Source organism: Mustelus asterias, chromosome 18 (genome assembly GCF_964213995.1).
Source record: "Mustelus asterias chromosome 18, sMusAst1.hap1.1, whole genome shotgun sequence".
NCBI classification, from domain to species: domain Eukaryota; kingdom Metazoa; phylum Chordata; class Chondrichthyes; order Carcharhiniformes; family Triakidae; genus Mustelus; species Mustelus asterias.
The window spans coordinates 21535447-21559172 of record NC_135818.1 but is presented as its reverse complement, the minus strand read 5'-3'; the positions used below and the strand labels follow the sequence as shown (position 1 = coordinate 21559172).

At 44.2% G+C, this 23726-nt stretch overlaps 1 protein-coding gene across 1 annotated transcript in view; it reads left to right on the top strand.

Moving 5' to 3' along the window:
• LOC144506992 (metastasis-associated protein MTA1-like) overlaps positions 1-23726 on the top strand; it is a 187692-nt gene that overhangs the window by 133254 nt on the left and 30712 nt on the right. Inside the window, exons 11-16 of the mRNA XM_078233501.1 lie at positions 512-642; positions 1996-2147; positions 3177-3360; positions 6506-6595; positions 13700-13846; positions 19416-19451. Of these exons, the coding sequence (XP_078089627.1) occupies positions 512-642; positions 1996-2147; positions 3177-3360; positions 6506-6595; positions 13700-13846; positions 19416-19451 (740 nt within the window). The remainder of the gene's footprint in view (positions 1-511; positions 643-1995; positions 2148-3176; positions 3361-6505; positions 6596-13699; positions 13847-19415; positions 19452-23726) is intronic.

Sequence of the window (23726 nt, the reverse complement as noted above, 5' to 3'; positions counted from 1 at the left end):
GTGAGCGGGACAGGGTTTAAGGCAAACTGAGTCTATTTACTGAGAATGTACTAAGCTGAGCCTCTACGATAACAGCAAACGGAACTTATTACCAAAACTGCAGCAAAGTTAAAAGTAGGATAATTTCCCCAGCAAAATGCAGTAAGTGGAGGATAGTGGCACAATATAAATTCTGTACACAAAATCAATTCCAGTCACTTACTGCAAGTGTGATTGACAGGGGTAATTACTCAATCACCTCCATTCTGGCTGCCAATCACTGAGTACTAAAGGGCTTCCTGCTGGCCCTCCAGTGACGGGAACACATTCACAATTACTGTTTGGACAGAGAGCTCGCTACCTGGCCTTTATCTGGCTGGAGCATTAAAGTCCATGGTGCAATGTGAGGTACGAACCCAGAACCTGCTCCTTTTCTGATCCCTGATTGAAAATCCAACCATGGTTACTGTTTATAGACTTATGCTTTTGGCCTTTCTTCAACACCCCCCCCCAATCTTGTTGTACTCTTCAGTAATAAGCCAAACCCAAACCAGATCAATGGGAACAACACAAAGACTGGAGCAGTGAATGGAGGGAGCATGCTGGCACCAAATGGGGCGGTGGCAGTGCCAGGACCGGGTCGAGCTTGTGAGAGCTGTTTCAGTAAGTACTCTTTGAGATCATGGAGCAATTTTGAAGGTCTCCACATGTTTGCATGGCCGTCATTAACAGAGATTGTGTCCACTCACCAGTTATTGAGCCACAGTAGGGTGGCACGGTGGTTAGCACTGCTGCCTCACAGTGCCAGAGACCCAGGTTCAATTCCGGCCTCAGGTCACTGTCTGTGCGGAGTGTGCACGCTCTCCCCGTGTCCGCGTGGGTTTCCTCCGGGTGCTCCGGTTTTCTCCCATAGTCCAAAGATGTGCAGGTTAGGTTGATTGACCATGGTAAATTGATCTTGGTGTCAGGGGATTAGCAGGGTAAATACGTGGGTTACAGGGATAGGGTCTGGGTGGCATTGTTGTCGGTGCAGACTCGATGGGCCGAATAGCCTCCTTCTGCACTGTCGGAATTCAATGTCAGCTGGGAAGCAAGTGTCCAGCTCCCATTTTTGATTTAATTTATTATTGTCACATGTATTAGAATACAGTGAAAAATATTGTTTCTTGCTCGCTATACAGACATTTTAACAACACAGCCACACAGGGTTCTTCGGTTCATACCAGGTTTTCAAATCCATTTGGCTGGTAGTAACTAGATAGAGTTATCGAAACAATCAACCTGAGCACAATGCCCCATTTATTCGTCACCTCCATTCGTCACCTCCAGAGGGCAGCACGGAAGCACAGTGGTTAGCAGTGCTGCTTCACAGCTCCAGGGACCTGGGTTCGATTCCCGGCTTGGGTCACTGTCTGTGTGGAGTTTGCACATTCTCCTCGTGTCTGCGTGGGTTTCCTCCGGGTGCTCCGGTTTCCTCCCACAGTCCAAAGATGTGCGGGTTAGGTTGATTGGCCATGCTAAAATTGCCCCTTAGTGTCCTGGGATGCATAGATTAGAGGGATTAGTGGGTAAAATATGTAGGGATATGGGGGTAGGGCCTGGGTGGGATTGTGGTCGGTGCAGACTCGATGGGCCAAATGGCCTCTTTCTGTACTGTAGGGTTTCTATGATTCTATGATTCAGACTGTGCCACACTGGCTTGGCTCACTGTCTGTGTGGAGTCTGCATGTTCTCTCAGTGAATGCATGCGTTTCCTCCGGGTGCTCCAGTTTCCTCCCACAGGCCGAAAGACGTGCTGGTTAGGTGTATTGGCCATGCTAAATTCTCCCTCAGTGTACCTGAACAGGCGCTGGAGTGTGGCAACTAGGGGATTTTCACAGTAACTTCACTGCAGTGTTAATGTAAGCCTACTTGTGACACCAATAAAATAAACTAAACTCCTGAACAACCATATTGACACAACACAATAAACAAAAAGAGAGGAAGGTAGCAATTTACTTGTATCTTTTTCATCAGCTACACAGTCATACCAGTGGTACTCATGGGGACCACCCAACATGCAGTGTCGGCTCTGTGCAGCCTGCTGGGCCTATTGGAAGAAGTATGGTGGGCTGAAGATGCCAACCCGGCTGGATGGTGAAAGGCCAGGACCAAACCGGAATAGCCTGGTAACTGCCAAGTTCTTTAGATTGCGCCAATTCAACTGTTTTCTATTAGTTTATTCTCCTCTTCCTTCTCGAAGGGATTGATTTTTTTGTTGCAGTCCAGATCTATGGGTGTCTTCCAACAGCTCATCCAAGGGGCTCATTATTACAGTTTGACACCTGAATAGCAACTACCATTACCTTTTTTAGAGCTTGGATAGATTGCAGTCAGATGTGATCTGATCCCCATCTAATGCCCACACAAGGGCCTTTGAGTAAAGGCACTGACCCTTCAGACTAGGAGTAATTGCAGCACCTCTCACCCTGCCCTGGCTGAGATTGGCTCAACAATAAACAGTTTGCAATGTCAGTTTGACTGAGTGTGGATAGCAAACTGGCCTCTTGAGTCAGAAGGTGATGGGTTCAAACCCCGCTCCAGAGACTGAAATGAATAATCTCAGTTTACAGTTGTTGCAGTGCTGAGCAAGTGCTGCCCTGCTGGGAGTTTCTGAAAATCAGACAAGAAATTAAATCTGTCCCTGTGGGTGGATGTTGAAGATCTATCCGAAGTAAAGTAGTAATGTTCTCCCAGGCTTCAAACATCTCTCAACCAAAATCTTTTAAACAGATTAACTGGTTGCTCATTTCAATGTTGTTAGTAGTCTTACTATGTGCAAAATCATTGCCTCATTTGCCGATGTAACAAAGGGATGTGATGAGTTGCTACACAAATGCAGGTATTTATGATCATTAGTATAGTTATGTTACAGTGGGAATGATACACTGAGAATGATATCAGAATGCAGCCTCCACCCATCTGTTTTGGGCGATTTTTCATCTCCCATTTTGCATAAGGAAGCATCCTGTGTCTATTTTGCGCCTCCCTCTGAGATAGGACAGTTACCGGGCGATTGTCTGCGGCACAACCCCTTGCTGCAACACCTCTGTGTCACTAAGTGATCTGTGTAGATCCCTCAGACATTTTCATTTATTAGAATGTATTTTAATAATTGCTGGAGTATCTTGTCTGCTTTTTCCCCCATCCACCCCTAGAATGCCCATGGCCTGCCGCTTCGGAACAGCACCAGCCCCAAGTTCGCGCTGAAGACACGGCAGGCCTTTTTTCTGCATACCAGCAAACTGACAAGAATAGCCAGGCGTTTATGTCAAGATATTCTGCAGCAGGCGGCACGACACCCCCATGTGCCGATTAACAGTGCAGCCATCAAGGCAGAGTGTAAGTACCGAGGTAACGTGAGGCTAACATTAAACAGAGATAGTGATAGTAAGTTCTTCACCAGACTGAAGAGTGGTTAGGATATGGGTCCTTTCTTAGAAGTGACCTTATTCCCCCACCCCTGTGCCCCGCCATCGCTGGGTTCAGGCCCCATCTGTGTTGATCAGTCTCCAGCACCAAGACTATCTGGCAGGAATTCTTCCAGTGTCCCAGCCGACATTCATCCCTCAAAGAATGCCACAGAAAACAGGTGGATTACATTCATATTGTTTGTTGGGCTCTTGCTATGCACAAATTATGTTTGGCTCTGGAAGTAAATCTAAGCACATCTTTTCTTTCATTTGTTTTAATTTCTCGCCACATTTGTGTGTTGACTTGCACACACTAGATACTGGTTCTCCTTGACCATGTTGCTTGTCATGACAGCAGGTTTTCTGGGTTTGATTTAAAAGCAGATCCCAGAGATTTCCCTGGGCTGGAGCCAGCCAGATTTCCATGTTAATTCCTCCCTGTTTAAGCCAAAGACTGGTCTTCCAAGGACCTGGAGATAAACCTTAAAAAACAAACCACAACCAACTATATCTGGCAGTTGTCTACAGGCTGCCTTCAGTCCAACCCCAGCTCAGTTCTAGCCCAGCTCAGAGGGTAACCATTTATGTTTCAAATCTCTTGCCACACTGGAGAGAGATGCTTCTGGCGAATGTCGGTGCCTCCTTGGTGACTGATGAGCTCTTTGCATCCAGTCATGATCGGAAAACTGGTTAATAATGAGAATTAATAAAGCCTTGGTCTCATTTTAACTCAGTCCCGGTTGAGTTGTTTAATTGTACTTTTAACACCAAAGAAGCATTTCTTTATCCATCCTGGCCTCTTGGTAATCTTCAAGGATAAACAGATGTTGAACTAGTGGATTGATCCTGAATGGCTCGTTCTGCTCCGGTTTCCTCCCACACTCCAAAGATTTGTGGGTTGGGTCCATTGGCTGTGCTAAATTGACCCTTGGTGTAGGGGGATTAGCATGGTAAATGCATGGGATGCGGCCTGGATGGGATTGTTGTCGTTGCGGGCTCGATGTGCCAAATGGCTTCCTTCTGCACTGTGGAGATTCTAATATTGTGTTAAAATGTCTGCCAATACCATTCCACTCCCATTTTGGCTGTAGGGGCAAGGGTTTCTAAGACAGCTTTCACTTGGCTCCATTCTTTTTATGCATTTTTGGAATGTGGGTGGTGCTGGCAAGGCTGGCATTTATCGATCACCCTAATTGTCCTTGAAAGGTGGTGATGGGCCATTTTCTTCAACCACTTGTTCAACCTTTCTTCCACAGTGCTACTTTTTTGTAGCAGTTTGAAATTCGGGGATGGCAGGACTGACGTATGAGGAGAGATTGAGTCAGTTAGAATTATATTTGCTGGAGTTTAGAAGAATGAAGGTGATCTCATAACCTATAAAATTCTAACAGGACTAGACAGGGTAGATAAAGGAAGGCTGTTCCAGATGGCAGAGAAGTCTAGAACCAGGGATCACAGTCAGAGAATACGGGGTAGGCCATTTAGGACTGAGATTCAGAGACATTCCTTCACCCAGAGGGTGATGAATGTGTGGAATTCACTACCACAGAAAGTAGTAGTGAGGCTAAAACATTGTATGTTTTCAAGAAGGAATTAGCTATAACTCTTGGGGCTAAAAGGATCAAAGCATTTGGGGGGAAAACGGGAACAGGTTACTGAGTTGGATGATCAGCCAAGATCATAATGAATGGTGGAGCAGGCTCGAAGGGTCGAATGGCCTCCTTCTGCTCCTATTTTCTATGTTTTAATGAAATAACTAAGTAGCTTGCTAGGCTACTTTGGAAGGCAGTTAAAAATCAAAACAGGCAGGCGTGGGATTGGAATCATGTCGGGCATGGGTGATTTTAATTCCTGAGCCATAGCTGAATGTTGTTGATCAGCTGATGACCGACTGGCAGGAGGGACTGGAATCAGGAAGGTGGAAGCAAAGAGAGGCTTTTGGCCACAGGGTGACTCCAGGGGGGCATGATTCGTAGGGTTTAAGGGAGCAGTCCAGGGAGCTTAAACTTTCCTATTATGGCTTGGTAGTCCATGCGTGCTTCTCTTGACAGTTCAAATGACATTTCTTTAAAAAGTTTACCTTAAGCAGTTTCTTGTGGCCCTTGATGCTCTTCCTGGTGTCCTTGCTGCCGCTGGAGCAATGAGAATTGAACCACCCAAACTAAAGGTCAACCCTGTAATGACAGGATTATGAGTAGGTATAGCAAAAATGCAGAATAACACTCCTTTTAATCTGTCTCAAAGATGTAGCTCAGTCCCAATATCAGAAGTGCACCCCTACTGCAGCACGTAAGGTTTGCCAAGGCATTCTCGACTATGCAGAGGAGGTTCGCCAGAATGTTGTCAGGTGTGAGGGTCTTCAGGCTCCTGTACCTACATCTCACTGGAAACTGGAGTTGCTCTGTGAACGGGAACGGTTAAGGAGAGGCGGAATTGTTGACAGTTATCAAATGTTTTGAATTGATTTTATACAAATAGACATTGTTTCCACTAACATGAGGGTCAGTAACCAGAGGACACAAATTGAAGGTAATGACTGAGATGAGGAAACAACCTTTCACACTGCAAGTTGTTGTGATCTGGCATTCACAGCCTGAAACAAATTCAGTCATAACTTTCAAAGGGGAATTGGACTACTTTGAAGTGAAAGATATTTGTAAGCTAAGGAGATAGATCAGAGGAGTTGGACTAATTAACCGACGTTTTCAACGAGCCAGCATAGTCACCCGGGGTCAGTGACCGCCCTTTGTGCTGTATCTGCTATGATTTCTTACACCAGCCATCCTTTACCTCTCAGAGTAGGAATACCAGTTCGAGCCAAATATCCCCTGCCCGCTAAGAACTCGGTTGAGAAGAACCCAAACCCATTTCACACAGCACTTTTACAGCCAGCAGAGAGAAATGACTTTCAACCGGGTGTGGGGCTCTGAACCCAGATCCCGGAAGTGAAAGGATAGCGCCTAACCCCACCAAGACCCATCCTGTTCCTTAGAAATGGGATTGAGAGAATGGGAGATTGTGCTAGAGAACTGGGGGACAACCTAAATCAACCTACCTCTCTTTTTATGTACCAGATACACTGCGACTACCAGCAGCACCAGATCAACCCACAGGATTGAGACGAGCAGTTCGAAAACCCTTGGAAACGATTGTGGAATACCTCGGTAAGTGTCAGCCCAAACTGCTGGTGAAGTTGTTTCTCATTCTGAATAACTAATCATACTATGAATAATTAAAGCTTGTGGTTTGATAATTTAACTCATCAATGCATGTTTCAAAACCAGTTAAATCTGTGAATATTATAAATGTTTTGAACAGAAATAATTTGGATAGACCATAATAGGAATTTGAACAAATAACATGTTTACTCTACCTCCTTCAGACAGCCAAAGACCTGTTGCTTAATTCACGATAGGGCTCATTATAATATAAATCTGGTATACATGTGCCAACAAAATCTTCTATTTTGAGAATTTAAAGTATTGACATTATTGTGTTGATGTATAAAAATGACTAAAATTGGTCTTTATTTTACAATCCATCGTCAAAAGTAAGTGTGCTTCCTGAAGTAAGTGGTCACAGTGCTCAAAATCCAAAATATCCGTGCTTTGTGAAGCAAGTAATTTTTGTACCATGCCCCTATCTGTAATCTTTTCAAACCAAGGCGTTGTTCAGTGTGGGCATGAAACCTATAAGCCCATAGGTGAATCCTCTTAAGTGCTTTGCTGGCAGGGGCATGAATGAGTCCACAATGTGTAACCTGAGTTCCCCTATGGTTTATTGGACATAGACATGGCAGCACCCACTTGGACAATCAAGCAGATTCTATTATCTGTAACCTAACACACAGACAAGCAGAATTACTGCTTCATAAATTTAGAAGGAAGTGATCAGGATTTCGGCACCAGCACAGAGCAACAACTGAAGCTCAACAGGCAGAACTATTTGATTACTGAATTAGCAATTCCGTGTCCGGGATGAATAATCCAAAGAAATCAGATCTCACCATGAAATTTTAAATTAAGCTTTTAAACAAGACTGAAAATAAAGAGCTGGTACCAAGTGCCCATGAAGTGATCGGATTACTTTAAAAACCCAAGTGGTTCACTAATGTCCTTTAGGGAAGGAAGCCCACCGTTCATGCCCGACATGATTCCAGTCCCACACCACCCTGTTTTGAGTTTTAACTGCCTTCCAGAGTGGCCCAGCAAGCTACTTAGTTATTTCATTGAAACATAGGAAATAGGAGCAGGAGAGGCCATTTGACCCTTCGAGCTTGACCGTCATTCATTATGATCATGGCTGAGTAACCTGTTCACGTTTTCCCCCATATCCTTTGATCCTTTTAGCCCCAAGAGCTATATGTTTTCCTTCGTGAAAACATATAATGTTTTGATCTCAATTGCTCTCTGTGGTAGTAAATTCCAGTCTCACCACTCCCTGGGTGAAGAAATGTCTCCTAATCTTAGTCCTGAATGGTCTACCCCGTAACCTCTGACTGTGATCCCTGGTTTTAGACTTCCCTACTTCAAAGTCTATTAAGCTGATTTATCTCAGCTGGGATAGTAGTTGTCACCAATACAATTAGCCTCAGGGCCCCAGGGTATTGGTGAATGGGAGGAATATTGGAGCAAGGCTCTATCAGTTAGCCTCTTGAGCATGTTTTTTTGCCATTCAAGGAGATCACAGTTAATCTGTGATTCAATTCCGTAACTCTTAATACTTTTAATCAACAAAAAATCATCACACAGATTTAGAATTAACAATTGATCGAGCTGCAACTGCCATTTGCTGAAGAGCATTCTAAATATCTTTGCACATAGAAGTGTTTCCTTAGTTTTACTCCTGAAAGATATAGCTCCAATTTTTCAGCTAAGCTCTGCAGTCTTCTATTTCCCAACCTGCTGCAACAATTTCTCTCTATCTACTCTTCAGTTTTTCTTTATAACTTGAAAACTTTGATTGCGACGCCCTTACCCTTCTAAATTCTAAAGCCTAGTTTGTGCACCTTATTCTCATCAGTTAACCCGTGGAGATCAATATATCATTTCCAAGCAGCAGTACCAGAATTGCTTTCAGTATTCCGGTATACCGGGGCTGTGGCATCACTTCTACCATCTTGTATTCGGGTCCTCTGGTAAAACAGCTCAGCATTCTGTTAACCTTTTTGATTATTTTCTGTACCTATCCATGACATTTTAAAGATTAATCTATATGAACCCCAAGTCCATTGGACCTCCACGGTTTCTAGTTTTTCACAATTTGTAAAGTCTCCTGTCCTATCCTTTTTAGGTCCATGTCTGAATGGCCCTCACACTTACTAATTTTGAAATCCATTTGCCGAAGTCTTGATTATTTATTGAGTATTTGTAATTCTATGCTTCATCTATGTTGCTTATGATGCCACCTATTAGCATTGCTGCCTCACAAAGCCAGGGACCCAGGTTCGAATCCCAGCTTGGGCCACTGACTGTGCGAACTCTGCACGTTCTCCCCGTGTCTGTGTGGGTTTCCTCCGGGTGCTCCTGTTTCCTTCCACAGTCTGAAAGATGTGCTGGTTAGGTGCATTGGCCATGCTAAATTCTCCCTCAGAGTACCCGAGCAGGCGCAGAAGTGTGGCGACTAGGGGATTTTCACAGTAACTTCATTGCAGTGTTACAGTTACTTGTGACACTAATAAATAAACTTAAGACTTTGGTAAATTTGGATATGTGGCTTTCTATCCCTTCAGCTAAATAGTTAATGAATATAGCGAACAGTTGAGGCCCCAACATAGACGCTGGCAGACTTCCAAGTCATAAGAAAATTGCCAACTTTTCACTTTAAGACTCTTTGCGAAAACTAACAGCCAGATGTGTAGGTTACTGGATGATATATAGCTGAAGTATTCTATAGACACATCCAGCCAATTTGAGTAACTGCACATTATCCTTATTCTCTGTTCCCTTCCACTCAGCCAATTTTCTAACCATCTTAATAATTTGCCTTCAATTCCATGAGCTTAAACTTTAGTTAACAATCTTTGATGATCCATATAAATATTATCCATAGAAACTCCATGTCCACTACTTTAGTTACCCTTCAAAAAGTTCAAGCAGGCTTGGAAGTATGACCTACGCCATGCAAATCCAGTTGAAAATGTTCACATTCAGTCGCTCTATCCTTAATTATAGACTCTAGTAAATTTCCTGACAACTGATGTCAGGCTAACTGGTCTAAAATTCCCTGGTTTCCTTTTCTCACCTTTCTTAAATAGTGGAGTGTTAGGTGCAATTTTCCATTCTGAAGGGATGGTTCTTGAGTTGAGAGAACTTTGGAGGACTATAGTTAGGACATCTACAATGTTCTCACCTACATCTTTTAAAACCCTGGAATGAAAATATTCAGTCCTGCACAATGTTGCTCTATAATACCATTATTTAGGGGAAGCAATGGCGTAGTGGTATTGTCAATGAACTAGTAACCCAGAGGCCCAGGGTAATGCTCTGGGGACCTGGGTTTGAATCCACAACAGCTGATGATGAAATTTGAATTCAATTAAAATTGGGAATTAAGAATCTAATGATGATCATGAAGCCATTGTTGTTTGTCATAAAAGACCATCTGGTTAACTAATGTCCTTTAGGGAAGGAATCTGCTATCCTTACCTGATCTGGCCTACATTTGACTCCAGGCCCACAGCCATGTGGTTGAACTGGATGACTTGGGATATTGAGGCCCTGGTCAAGAAGAAGAAGGAGGCACATGACATGCATAGGCAGCTGGGATCAAGTGGATCCCTTGAAGAGTATAGAGGGTGTAGGAGTTAAGACAGAGTTAAGAGAGAAATCAGGAGGGCAAAAAGGGGACACGAGATTGTTTTGGCAGATAAGGCAAAGAAGAATCCAAAGCGATTCTACAAATACATAAAGGGCAAAAGAGTAACAAGGGAGAGAGTAGGACCTCTTAAGGATCAACAAGATCCTCTTGTGTGGATCCCCAAGAGATGGGTGAGATCTTAAATGAATATTTCTCATCAGTATTTACTGTTGAGGACGGCATGGATGTTAGGGAACATGGGGAAATAAATAGTGATGTCTTGAGGAGTGTATATATACCAGAGAAGAAGGTGCTGGAAGTCTTAAAGCGCATCAAGGTAGATAAATCCCCAGGACCTGATGAAGTGTATCCCAGGACGTTGTGAGAGGCAAGGGAGGAAATTGTGGGTCCCCTAGCAGAGATATTTGAATCATCGACAGCCACAGGTGAGATGCCTGAAGATTGGAGGATGGTAAATGTTGTGCCTTTGTTTAAAAAGGGCTGCAGGGAAAAGCCTGGGAACTACAGGCCGGTGAGCCTCACATCCGTAGCGGGTAAATTGTTAGAAGGTATTTTGAGAGACAAGATCTACAGGCATTTAGAGAGGCAAGGACTGGTTAGGGACAGTCAGCATAGCTTTGTGAGTGGAAAATCATGTCGCACAGATTTGATTGAGCTTTTTGAAAGGGTCACCAAGAAGGTAGATGAGGGCAGTGCAGTTGATGTTGTCTACATGGACTTTAGCAAGGTACCGCATGGTAGGTTGTTGCATAAGATTAAATCTCACGGAATTCAGGGTGAGATAGCCAAATACATACAAAATTGGCTTGATGACAGAAGTGGTTGTGGAGGGTTATTTTTCAAACTGGAGGCGTGTGACCAGCAGTGTGCCTCAGGGATTGGTGTTGGGTCCATTGTTATTTGTCATTTATATTAATGATTTGGATGAGAATTTAGGAGGCACGGTTAGTAAGTTTGCAGATGACACCAAGGTTGGTGGCATAATGGACAGTGAAAAAGGTTATCTCGGATTGCAATGAGATCTTGATCAATTGTCAGACGAATGGCAATAGAGGTGATGCATTTTGGTAGATTGAACCAGGGCAGGACTTATTCAGTTAATGGCAAGGTACTGCGGAGAGTTATAGAACAAAGAGATCTAGGGGTACTTGCCCATAACTCATTGAAAGTAGAGTCACAGATGGACAGAGTGGTGAAGAAGGGTATTGGGCATGCTTGGTTTCATTGGTCAGAACATTGAATTCAGGAGTTGGGACATTTGTTGAGGTTGTACAAGACATTGGTAAGGCCACACTTGGAAAACTGTTTACAGTTCTGGTCACCCTATTATAGAAAGGGTGGTATTAAATTAGAAATAGTGCAGAAAAGATTTACTAGGATGCTATCAGGACTTGATGGTTTGAGTTACAAGGCGAGGCTGGATAGACTGGGACTTTTTTCTCTGGAGCATAGAAGGCTTTGGGGTGATCTTATAGAGGTCTATAAAATAATGAGGGGCATAGATCAGCAAGATAGTTAATATCTTTTCCCAATGGTAGGGGAGTCTAAAACTAGAGGGCATAGGTTTAAGGTGAGGGGGGAGAGATACAAAAGGGTCCAGAGGGGCAATCCTTTCACACAGAGAGTGGTGAGTGTCTGGAACAAGCTGCCAGAGGTAGTAGTAGAGACGGTTACAATTTTGTCTTTTAAAAAGCATTTAGACAGTTCCGTGAGTAAGATGGCTATCGAGGGATATGGGCCAAGCATGAGAATTGGGACTAGCTTAGTCGGTTAAAGAAAAAGGGCAACATGGACAAGTTGGGCCAAAGGGCCTGTTTCCATGCTGTAAACCTCTATGACTCTATGACCCTTAAATAGGAAGACAGATTATTTCATGAATGGGTGTAAATTGAGAGAGTTGGATATTCAACGAGACCTTGGAGTCCTCGTGCATCAGTCGCTGAAAGTAAGCACGCAGGTACAATAAAGAAGGCAAATGGTATGTTGGCCTTCATAATGAGAGGATTTGAGTATGAGGATAGGATGTTTTGCTGCAATTGTATAGGGCATTGGTGAGGCCACACTTGGAGTTTCAGACCCAAATATCTCACCATCAAACTGAATGTGAAATTCTATCATATTATGATCATTCTTACCCAGAAAATCTTTATTATGTGGTCCTGTCCCATCACACGTCACGAGGTCTAAACTAGCCTGTCCCCTGGTTGATTCTAGAACACATTGTTCTAAACTGTACCAAGTACATTCTATAAACTTATACTGGAAAATACCTTGCCAATTTGATTTATCCAACCTATATGAAGATCAAAATCACCCATGATCATTGTACTACCGTTCTTCTAAGTCTCCATTATTTCTTGATTTCTACTCTATTATACACTGTAGCTATAAACTGCTCCCACGAAGTAACTTCTATTTTCCATGCTGTTTCTTTATCTCCACTGATTCCACATCTTGATTCTCTGAACCAGGATCATTTCTCACAACTGATCTCCTAACCCTAACCTTTTACCAACAGAGCAATTCCACCTCCTTTTCCTTCCTTCTTGCCCTTCCAACATTTTAAATACTCAGGTCCCATCCATGGTCACTTCGCAACCATCAGAACTGGCTATCATAGTTAAGATGAACGTATAGGCAGCTGTGTATCGATCTTAAACAAACAGTACAAAGTAACAAGCCGGTTGTACATAGCAAACAGAGGTTAGAGGGAACATTTTTGCTTTGTCTCCCATGTATGAGAGTGTCTTCAAATCACACTCCAGATCAAGGAGACTGCAAACATGTTCAAATGTAACAGTCTCTCTCCATAAACTCTCCTACTGCAATCCACACACTTGACCTGCTGCTGTATCTTGTTAGTTGTTGTAGTTATTGTTTTAATGTTTTCTTACACACTATCTTGTACCATGCAGAAACATTGAACAAAATTTTAAGACACTTGCAGGCTCAAGCTTACATGGACCACCACATGTGAAACCCAAAAAGGAACAGCTCACTTCCCTTCTGCATTGAAATCCCACTCTTGCCAAATCCTCATCATCCCACTCTGCTTGTGACGAACTCTGTGGCTGTACTCATTTAAGTTTCACAAACACATTGACCAATACATCTGATCCTGAGCACCATTCAGAGACCTAAGCTAGAAGTTATACATTTCTGGATATTGTTTGAAGGCTCAGAAGTATCAGACCCAATACAGTCTGCCAGCACAATTTTAACTGGGCTCAGATTGAAGAATGACCTTGCTTGCAATGCACTGCATGGAAGTGAACCTTAACAAAAGTCAGAGACGATGATTATTTGCACTGGGTTCTTGTAAACAAGAGTGACTACATTTCAAAAATACTGCATTGGCTGTGAAAAACTTCAAAATGTCCTGAGGTTGCAAAAGGCACTGTATAAATGCCAGTTCTTTTGAATGTTGACCTTCTTGTCTTTATTCACAGAGGCCCATCCATGCCCGAAACAAGACCGTCCAAATGCCAGTTTGCACATCAGCAATGTAACACCTGCCAAGCTGATGCCCATATTAAATCACAGCTCTCCAACCATCCTGGGCAAACGCAGCTATGAACAACATAATGGCATAGATGGTTAGTATTTCAGATGGAAGAGTGCAATTCCAGGTTGTTTTGGGGCAAATATGTTCAGATAAATAATGTTAATGTGGTTGCTGCTTCAGGATTATTCACTGACACTTGATTTATTCTTTTCCCCCTTCTCTCAAATTTCTGACTCATGCTAGAAATAGACAGCAGGTTTGTGAAGAGAAAAGGACAGGTTACATTTTTGCTGGCCTCTGACCCTTTTTACTTGAGTTATTTGACTTCCACGCTGCCAACTAGTATCATAGGTTAACCCTCACTCATCCTGATATCCGGCCAGAATATGATTATGTTCAGGGTAACAAACAGAAAGCCTTCATTAGACTCCTTAAGCTACCTTGTCTATCCTGTACCTCTGATCAATGCTTCTTGTCTTCAGATGCGACAGAGTAACATTAAAATTTGGCCTTATTGGAGGGTTGAACTGCTGAACAGATTTATTAAAACAACAAACGAATCAGCAATTGATAGCAGAATGTATCACACATTCTTAGTCAATTTAAAGTTCATTCACTCCTCATATAGTGGAAGATAACACCTCAAACTCGGTTGTGATTATCTTAGATAATTCTTCTTTTTTCACATTTAACTTAAAGGGAGTGGCTAAATTTGTTGTTTTTGAAAATTGCGGCTTAATAAATTCCTTTGGAACATTAACCAGAGTTTCATGAAGTTGCATAGCTATTCCATTCAAAAAGCTGCAATTAAGATGTATGTCTCTACAAATCTCACAGCATATTTGTATTTGAATTGAGGGGCTCAGTTCCTCTCTCAAGCAAACTACCTTCAACGAACCGAACGAACCGAACAATCCTCCCAACATTGTGTTGAGTAAAATGCGATGATATCTCTACATATTAAGTTGCTTTTTAACCTCTTCAGTATCATGATTCATTTTTCTCTCAGATCCTTCTTCGGAAACTGTTCTGAAAAAGGATCTACATCCAAAATGCTAATCTGTTGTGCATTTCTGGAAGTTTTCGCTTAATTTTTGTTTTTCAGTTGTTATCTGTACAGTTCAAACAGGCAACTATAAAACAACTCACCCAAGCTCTCACCTTCCCACCTGAACCCAAACAGTGAGTGTTGCCAGGCTATTCACTTGTGGATTGCATCCCAGCTGAGCCAATCCTGTGCATGCTCAGAATCCCCACACACGCACCCAGGAGTGGCGTAGTCCAGCCATGGCAGCTGGTGGAATTCAAATACAACTGACACGATTGGCCAAATGGTCTCCTTTTGTACCATAACAACTCTGATTCTATAACCACTGCCCATTGTTGTAAAAACTCATCTGGCTCACAAATGTCCATTAGGGAAGGAAATCTGTCATCCTGGTCTGGCCTCTATGTGACACCAGATCCACAGCATTGTGGTTGATTCTTAACTGCCCTCTGAAATGGCCTAGCAAGTCACTCAGTGATATCAAACCTCTACAAAGTTTACAAAATGAAACTGGAAGAACCACCCAGCACTGACCTAGACATTGAAACAACAATGGTAAACCCAGATCTGTCATTGATCCTGCAAAGTCCTTCTTACTAACATCTGAGAGCCATCCCAAAATTCGGAGAGCTGTCACACGGACTAGTCAAGCAACAGCCTGACATCGTTATACATGCCGAATCTAACATCAGGCAATTACCTAGACACTATCACCAATAGTATGTCATGCCCCACTGGCAGGACAGACCCACCAGAGGTGGCAGCACAGTGGTATATATTGGAGGGAGTACCCTGATAGTTCTCAACATTGACTCCAGACCCCATGAAATCTCATGGCATCTGGTCGAACATGGGCCAGGAAACGTTGCGCTGATGACCACTTACCATTTCCCTTCAGCTGATGAATAAACATTCCTCTAAGTTGAACACCACTTGGCAGAAGCACTGAGGTTGGCAAAGGCACAGAATGTACTCTGGGTGGGAAACTTCAAAAGCGGTTTGGGTAGCACCCGCACTGACCGAGTTGGCTGAGTCCTAAAGGACATGGCTGCTAGACTGGGTCTATGCAGATGGTGAGCGAACTAACAAGAGGAAAAAATCTGATCCTCACCAATCTGCCTGTTGTAGATTCATCTGTCCATGATAGAATCGGTAGGAGTGATGCTGTTCCTAGCATGTCCTGCTGCACTATTCATTGTGCATTATTCATTATTCAGTCCTTGTGGAGACAAAGTCCCGCCCTCATATTGAGGATACGCTCCATTATGTTGTGTTGCGCTACCACTACACTAAATGGGACAGATTTTGAACAGTTTCAGCAACTCAAGAGTGTGTATCTATGAGGCGATGTGAGCCATAGCTGCAACAGAATTGCATTCAATCACAATCTGTAACCTCATGGCCCGGCGTATCCCCCACTCTACCATTACCACCAAGTCAGGGGATCAACCTGATGCAATGAATAGTGCAGGAGGGCATGCTAGGAGTAGCATCAGGCATACCTAAAAATGAGATGTCAACTTGGTGAAGCTACCACACAGGACTAGATGCATGCCAAACAAGAGAAGCAGCATCAATAGACAGAATTAGGCAATTCCACAACTAACTGATCAGATGCAAGTTCTGTAGTTCTGTCGCAACCAATCATGAATGTTAATGGTAGGCAATTGAAAGGGTAGGAGGCAGCTTTACAAATATCCCCATCCTCAAGGATGGCAGGACCCAGCACAGATGAGGCTGAAGCATTCGCAACAATGTTCAGCCAGAAGTGCCTAATGGATGATCCATCTTGGGCTTCTCCTGTGGTCCCCAGCATCTCCGATATCAGTCTTCAGCCAATTCAATTCATTCCATGTGATATCAAGAAATGACCGAAGGCACTGGATACTGCAAAGGCTATGGGTCCTGACAACATTCTGACATTAATACTCGAGCTGTTCCAGTATAGCTACAACGCTGGCATCCACCCGGCAATGTGGAAAATTGCCCAGATATGCCCTTTCCTTAAAAAGCAGGACAAGCCCAACCCAGTCAGTTACCTCCCCAGCAATATACTCTCGGTCATCAGCAAAGTAATGGAAGCTGTCATCAACAGTGCTACTAAGCAGCACTTACCCAGCAGTAACCTGCTGACCATCGCTCAGTTGGGTTTTGTCAGGGCCACTCGGCTCCTGACCTCATTTACAGCCTTGGTTTACACATGGACAAATGAGCTGAATTCAAGAGGTGAGGTGAGAGTGACTGCCTTAGCATCAAGGTAGCATTCTCCAAAGAGAATTCCAAAGAATAACGATGCTTTGAGAGAGATAAATCCTCCTCATTTCTGTCTCAAATAGGAGATCCTTCCTTATTTTGAAACCACGCTCCTTTGTTCTGGATTTCCCCACAAGGGGAAACATCCTCTCAGAATCATCTTTGGTTCAATAGATACCTTTCATTCTTCTAAACTCCACTGAGTATCAGCCTAATTTGCTCAACCTTTCCTCATAAGACAATCCCTTCATCCCAGGGATCAGCCTGGTGAATCTTCTGTGAACTGCTTTTAATGGAAGTGTTTTCCTTTGAAATATGGAGACCACAACTATACATAGTACTCTGCATGACATTGGTGAGACCACTCCCTAGAGTTATAGCAAGACTTCCAGTACTTTGGTACTCCATCCCCATGCAATAAAGGCAACTTGCCTTCTGAACTACTTGCTGTACCTGCATGCTTAACCTTTTGTGATTCATGTACAAAAACGCCCAGATCGCTACATACTGCAGTGTTTAAAGTTTATTTATTAGTGTCACAAGTAGACCCACATTAACACCTTAACGAAGCCACGGTGAAAATCCCCCAGTCGCCACATTCCACGCCTGTTCGGGTACACTGAGGGAGAATTTAGCATGGCCAACGCACCTAAGCAGCAGGTCTTTTGGACTGTGGGAGGAAACCGGAGCACCCGGAGGCAACCCATGCAGACACAGGGAGAACATGCAGACTCAGCAAACACAGTGACCCAAGCCGGGAATTGAATCCAGATCCCTGGCGCTGTGAGGCAGCAGTACTAACCGCTGTGCCACCATGCCACCCTTGCAGTCTCCCTCCATTTAAATAATATTCTTCTTAATTATTCATTCTGCTCAAGTGGGTAATCTCATATTTTCACATTTTGCACTCACATTTCTGCCCCTTCAATATCTGTATCCCTTTGCAGACTCATTGTATTCTCCTCACCGCTTGCTGTCCTATCTATCTTTGTATCATCAGTAAATTTAACTGTAATGCAGTTGGTTCCTTCATCCAAGCTATCATTAATAGTTAAGGCCCCAGTGCTGATATCTGTGACACTTCACTAGTTACAGTTTGCCAACCTGAAGATGACCCATTTATTCTGACTGTTTCTTGTTCATTTGACAATCTTCAATCCATGCTAATATATCAACCTTAACACTACAAGCTCTTACCTTTTATGTGGCACTTTATCAAAAGCCCTTTAGAAATATATCTACTGATTCCTATTTATCTGTCCTACTTATTACATCTCCAAAATATTCTACTAGATTTGTTGAACATGTTTTCCCTGTCACAAAACCATGTTCAGGGGCGAGGTCAACCCCTTGCCCCCAGCCTGAGCCCACCCAACCCCCAGGACCCTTGAGGGACCCTTACTTTGCAGTCTGGCAGCAGCAGAGGGGCAAATGGCTACTGGACCTACCTCCTTGAGCCCCTTGGGGCCCAAGGTGCCAGGCCAGAGTATCAGTGTCAGGGGGCTGTTGGCGCTGCCAAGGTGCTTGGCCTGAAGGGCAGCAGCGGGGGGGTCTGAGGGCAAAGGGGGCCTGAGTGGGGGGTCTGAGGGCAAAGGGGGCCTGAGTGGAGGGTTTGAGGGGGCAAGGGGTCTGAATGGGGGGTTTGAGGGCAAAGGGGGTCTGAGGGGGATGAGGGCCTGAGTGGGGAGTTTGAGGGCAAAGGAGACCTAAGTGAGGGGTCTGATGGGGAGGCAGGCTTAATGGAGGATCTGGTCGGATAAACATGCCTGCAAGATTAGCGGGGGGATGTTTTTCATTGCTGAGGTGTTGGTGGTGCTTTCTCGACCCTTGGGGCTTAACACACCAGGTCCTCGCTTGTGAGGACCTGTACCAAAGGCCGCATGGTGTTGCTCCCACCAGGGAGGTGGGTGAATAAGCAAGGGCCATTTGACTCCGTTGCAAGCCTGCTAATTACATTTAAATGGGTGTATTTAAATATTGATAGGCTTCCCATAAACTCTGGGTGGGAACCTAATTGGCGCCGGCAGTGCGGCCTGGGAGGATCACGCTGGCATTGGTGACTGGCGCCAAACGCGCTTTCCTGCTGACTCCCGATACTCCAGTTCATCGCGAATTGTGATCGGGCTTTGCGGGCCCCGAAGAATCCGCCCTTAATGGCAAAAGAAAATCATAAATCAAATGTGAAAATAGATAAGAAGCCAATCCTCACAATTATGAACTTTTTATTTTACCATTGCGTTGTTAACTTTTGTGACAAGGCTTAGAAAATTAACAATTGAGGGTCCTTGCCTCTGAAGATCCTATTGCTGGGAATGATGTGCAAACATGTAATTGATCATTTCTTTTCTGTCCTTTGCAGGCAACACAAAGAAACGTCTGCTGATTCCTTGTAGGGGTAAGAGATCTAAATTTCAATGAAAGTGATGCTTTCTGTGCTCTCTGTGAATCTCTTGCTTGTGTAGAAGTCTCTCTGTCTTTTAATTTCTGATTCTTTGTCTCTGTATTTTGTCTTCTGTCTGTTTCTATGGGTGAATTTTAAAGCCCTTTCCCCCGACCAAGTTTGGAGGCGGTGAGCATTTCATTGGGCTGGAGATTGGCAGGTGAGAACCCCACCATATTCCCACTTCTGCCCTGATTAAATCCGGGGTGGAAAGCCTTGTAGATGGCCATCCCTCTGTGCCGCCAGTTGAAACTTTAAGTGGGCAACGAATGCCCACTTAAAGGTCCCATCAAGTTGCCACTGACGTTGAACCAGCAACAGGAGACTCATCCTGCCGATACCCCCTCCCCTTACTCTGCAATCCCATCCCCATCCCGCCCTCATTCACCTGTACCCTGGGTCCCCCAGCGATCCCGGGCTTCTCCCAAGCTGCATTACTAGTTGCTGCCTTTATTCCCAATGACACTGTCTGCAATGTACAGCTGCTGGCCTCTGGCTGTCTGCTTCGGCCGGCCGGACTTCAACCTTTGGGGTCCTTGATCCCAGGGAAACGCTGCTGTGGTCCACTTAAGTGCCTGATGGGCTCCCTAAAGGAGGTAACATGGAGCATCCAACTGGTGAGCAAGACCTTTATCACCTGCATTAAATACCACCCTATAATTCCCTTTTCCCACCTGGATATCTGCATATCTCTTTACCTCGTGTGCCTGTGTGTTGTTGTGTCAGTATGCCTGTCTATTTATGTGCTTCTCTACCAATGTTTCTTTTCCTTTATATGTTTTGCTTGTATGAATCTGTGGCCTAATATTATTTATTTATTAGTGTCACATTACATTAACACTGCAATGAAGTTATTGTGAAAATCCCCTAGTCACCACACTCCGGCACCTGTTCGGGTACACTGAGGGAGAATTTAACATGGCCAATGCACCTAACCAGCACATCTTTCAGTCTGTGGGAGGAAACCGGAGCACCCGGAGGAAACCCAGGCAGACACGGGGAGAACGTGCAAACTCGGCACAGACAGTGACCCAAGCCGGGAATCGAACCCGGGTCCCTTGCGCTGTGAGGCAGCAGTGCTAACCACTGTGCCACCCACTGTGCCACCGTGCCGTAACTCACTCAAAATCCTTTGGCTTACACAGTGTTCAGATCGGTCTCTGTGCCTCTTTTTCGTTTCTGTTTCTGCTTCCTCCTTTACTGTATATATCACTTTGTGTGTACGTCTCTTTAGTAGTATCACTTTATTTGTACCTCAATATCTGTGTGTCTCCCTGACTTAGTGGTTGATGATTTATGCCATGAATCATTAAACTACATCATTCATTTATTCTGCCTCATTTCTTCAACTCCTGCTTACGCACAGCAACCTTTGGTCATCCACATAGGAAAGCAATCGTTGAAGCCAATCATCGATTGCTATAAGACTGTAGTGTAGATATTTACTGATATAAAACTACTGTGTAAAAGCACTGCCTAGGGTGGAGCTGAGCATTGTTGGAAGGTTAGCTGATCTCAACCAGGGCAGAATCATAAAATTATAGAAATTTAAAGAACAGAATGAGGCCATTTGGCCCATTGAGTTCACGCCAGCTAGCAAGTAACCATCCTGCCTAATCCCAATTTCCAACTCCTGGTCCAGAGCCTGAAGGGCCATAACCTAAGTTTTTTTTTAAATTATGAGGGCTTCTGCCTCTAGCATCATTTCAGACAGAGCGTTCCAGATCCCCATCCCCTCTGGTTAAAATGATTTCCCCTCAAATCCCCTCTAAACATCCGACTCACACTAACCTGTGACCCATGGTTATGGAGCCTTCAACTGGGGGAAATTAGGTCTTTTCACTCTATCTAGATCCCTCATAATTTTATACAATGAATTAGGTATCCCCTCACCATCCTCTGATACAAAGAAAACAACTCTAGTCTATGTAAACTTTCCTCATTTCTGCAACAATCTTGCAAATCACCTTTGTATCCCGTCTAGTACAATTGCATTTTTCCTATAGTGCGGTGACCAGAACTGTTTGCAGTCCTCCAGCTGTGACCTAATTAGTGTTTTATACAGTTCCAGTATAATTGCCCAGCTCTTATAAGCGGCACAGTGGTTAGCACTGCTGGCTCACAGCGCCAGGGGCCCAGGTTTGATTCCCGCTTGGGTCACTGTCTGTGTGGAGTTTGCACGTACTCCCCGTGTCTGCATGAGTTTCCTCTGGGTGCTCCGGTTTCCTCCCACAGTCTGAAAGATGAGCTGGTTAGGTGCATTGACCCGAACAGGCGCCGGAGTGTGGCGACGAGGGGAATTTCACAGTAGCTTCATTGCAGTGTTAATGTAAGCCTTACTTGTGACTAATAAATAAACATTAGCATTATATTCGGTGCCTCAGCTAATGAAGGCAAGTTTCACATATGCCTTCTTGACTACCTTATCTACCTGTCCAACCACTTTCAGGAATCTGTAGACATGTACTTCAAGGTTCCTCTACACTTCCCAGTATCCTTCCATTTATCGAATATTGCCTGGCCTTAATTTCCCTCCCAAATGCATTTTCTCACACTGATCTGGTTCGAACTCCATTTGCTACCTTTCTGCCCACCCTGACCAGTCCATCGATATTTTCCTGCAATTTACAGCTGTTGCGTTTCCGTTGAGACCAATAAATTTTGAAGAGATTTGAATTTCCATTTGTTAACTGAAAGGATGACATAACGAGAGTTCACATTTTAAAACTTTTACTGCAATAAATGACTGAAAGCAACATCGACTAAACAGTATTTTCTTTTTGTATGCAACTTGTATGTTATACTGCAGAGAAGAACATTCCCATTTCACACTTACCACATACGCACTTCCCATAGAATTACACTCCTTATAGCAAACTGTCCACAGTTGCCTTCAGTTGATTCCTGTATCACCATTTCACGAAGTCTGAATGACCATCTCCAGGAACTTTCCTCAGTTTTCAGAGAGTTCTTTAAATCCATCAACAGCAGTAAAGCTCGTTCCAAAAATTCTCCTCCCCTCTGGGTCACGGCAGGACAAATCTCCCAGAATCTGTAGAAAGCTGCAAGATGAGTCTCTTCAACAAGTGATTGTCCCTCTCCCACAGAAATGCTGATTAGCTATTCTTAGCCCTAATACTCTTTCATCTTAGTATTAAATGGACAGTTTACGGCATAATTATTTACAACCCAATACCTTCAACACCTTTCAGAGACTTTGGGAGAATCGGGGTGCGATCTTACCTGCAGTTCATGCCACGCTCTCGCTACAGCGGAGTTGGAGAATTTGAAGCCATCCAAATCTCCATCACTGTGGCGGGATGGGGAAATCCCACTGGAGTGAACTGTGGCAAGATTCCAGCCTCAGAGTCTACACATTGTGAACTCAGACTGCAACCATTCTCTCCATGTGCAAATACATTGCAATTTCTTCCTTGTAAAACAATCTAAGCTATCCTTTGACTCTAACAGTCAAAGCACCCAGGCTTACTGTCAGGCAACTTCAGAACAGATTGCATGACCCCCTTCATTTAACCAAAATTTAAAGATATATTCCAAAACAGAATAAACCTCACCATTGTAACACAGCTTTCTTCTTCATTAGCAACAACGTGGTCAATTTTTCAAATCATGCTCCCTACATTTCAGTAAAAATGATTGATCTATACCACAAAAAGCAAGGAACCTAGTTGAGCCCCCGTGGAACACACACGCACTCGCACACTCACACACCCCTACACACACACACCCCTACACACACACACCCCTACACACACACACCCCTACACACACACACACCTACACATACACACCCCGACACAAACACCCCGACACAAACACCCCGACACGCGCACCCCTACACACGCGCACCCCTACACACGCGCACCCCTACACACGCGCACCCCTACACACGCGCACCCCTACACACACGCACACCCCTACACACGCGCACCCCTTCACGCGCACCCTGACGCGCGCACACCCCGACGCACCCCCCTACGCGCGCGCGCATCCCCCCCCCGGAAGCCTGGTGATAAAACGCCCATCAACTATTACCATTTGGCTGGTCCAAATCAGTTTTCTGGTCACTTGCTGTATAAGTGCCACTTGATGGCACTGTCAATGACCCTTTCCATCACTTTGCTGTTGACTGAGAGAAGGCTGATGGGTGCTAGATGCTCAGTTTGTATTTTTTCCATTTTTGAGGACGGGATAAACCTGGGTAATTTT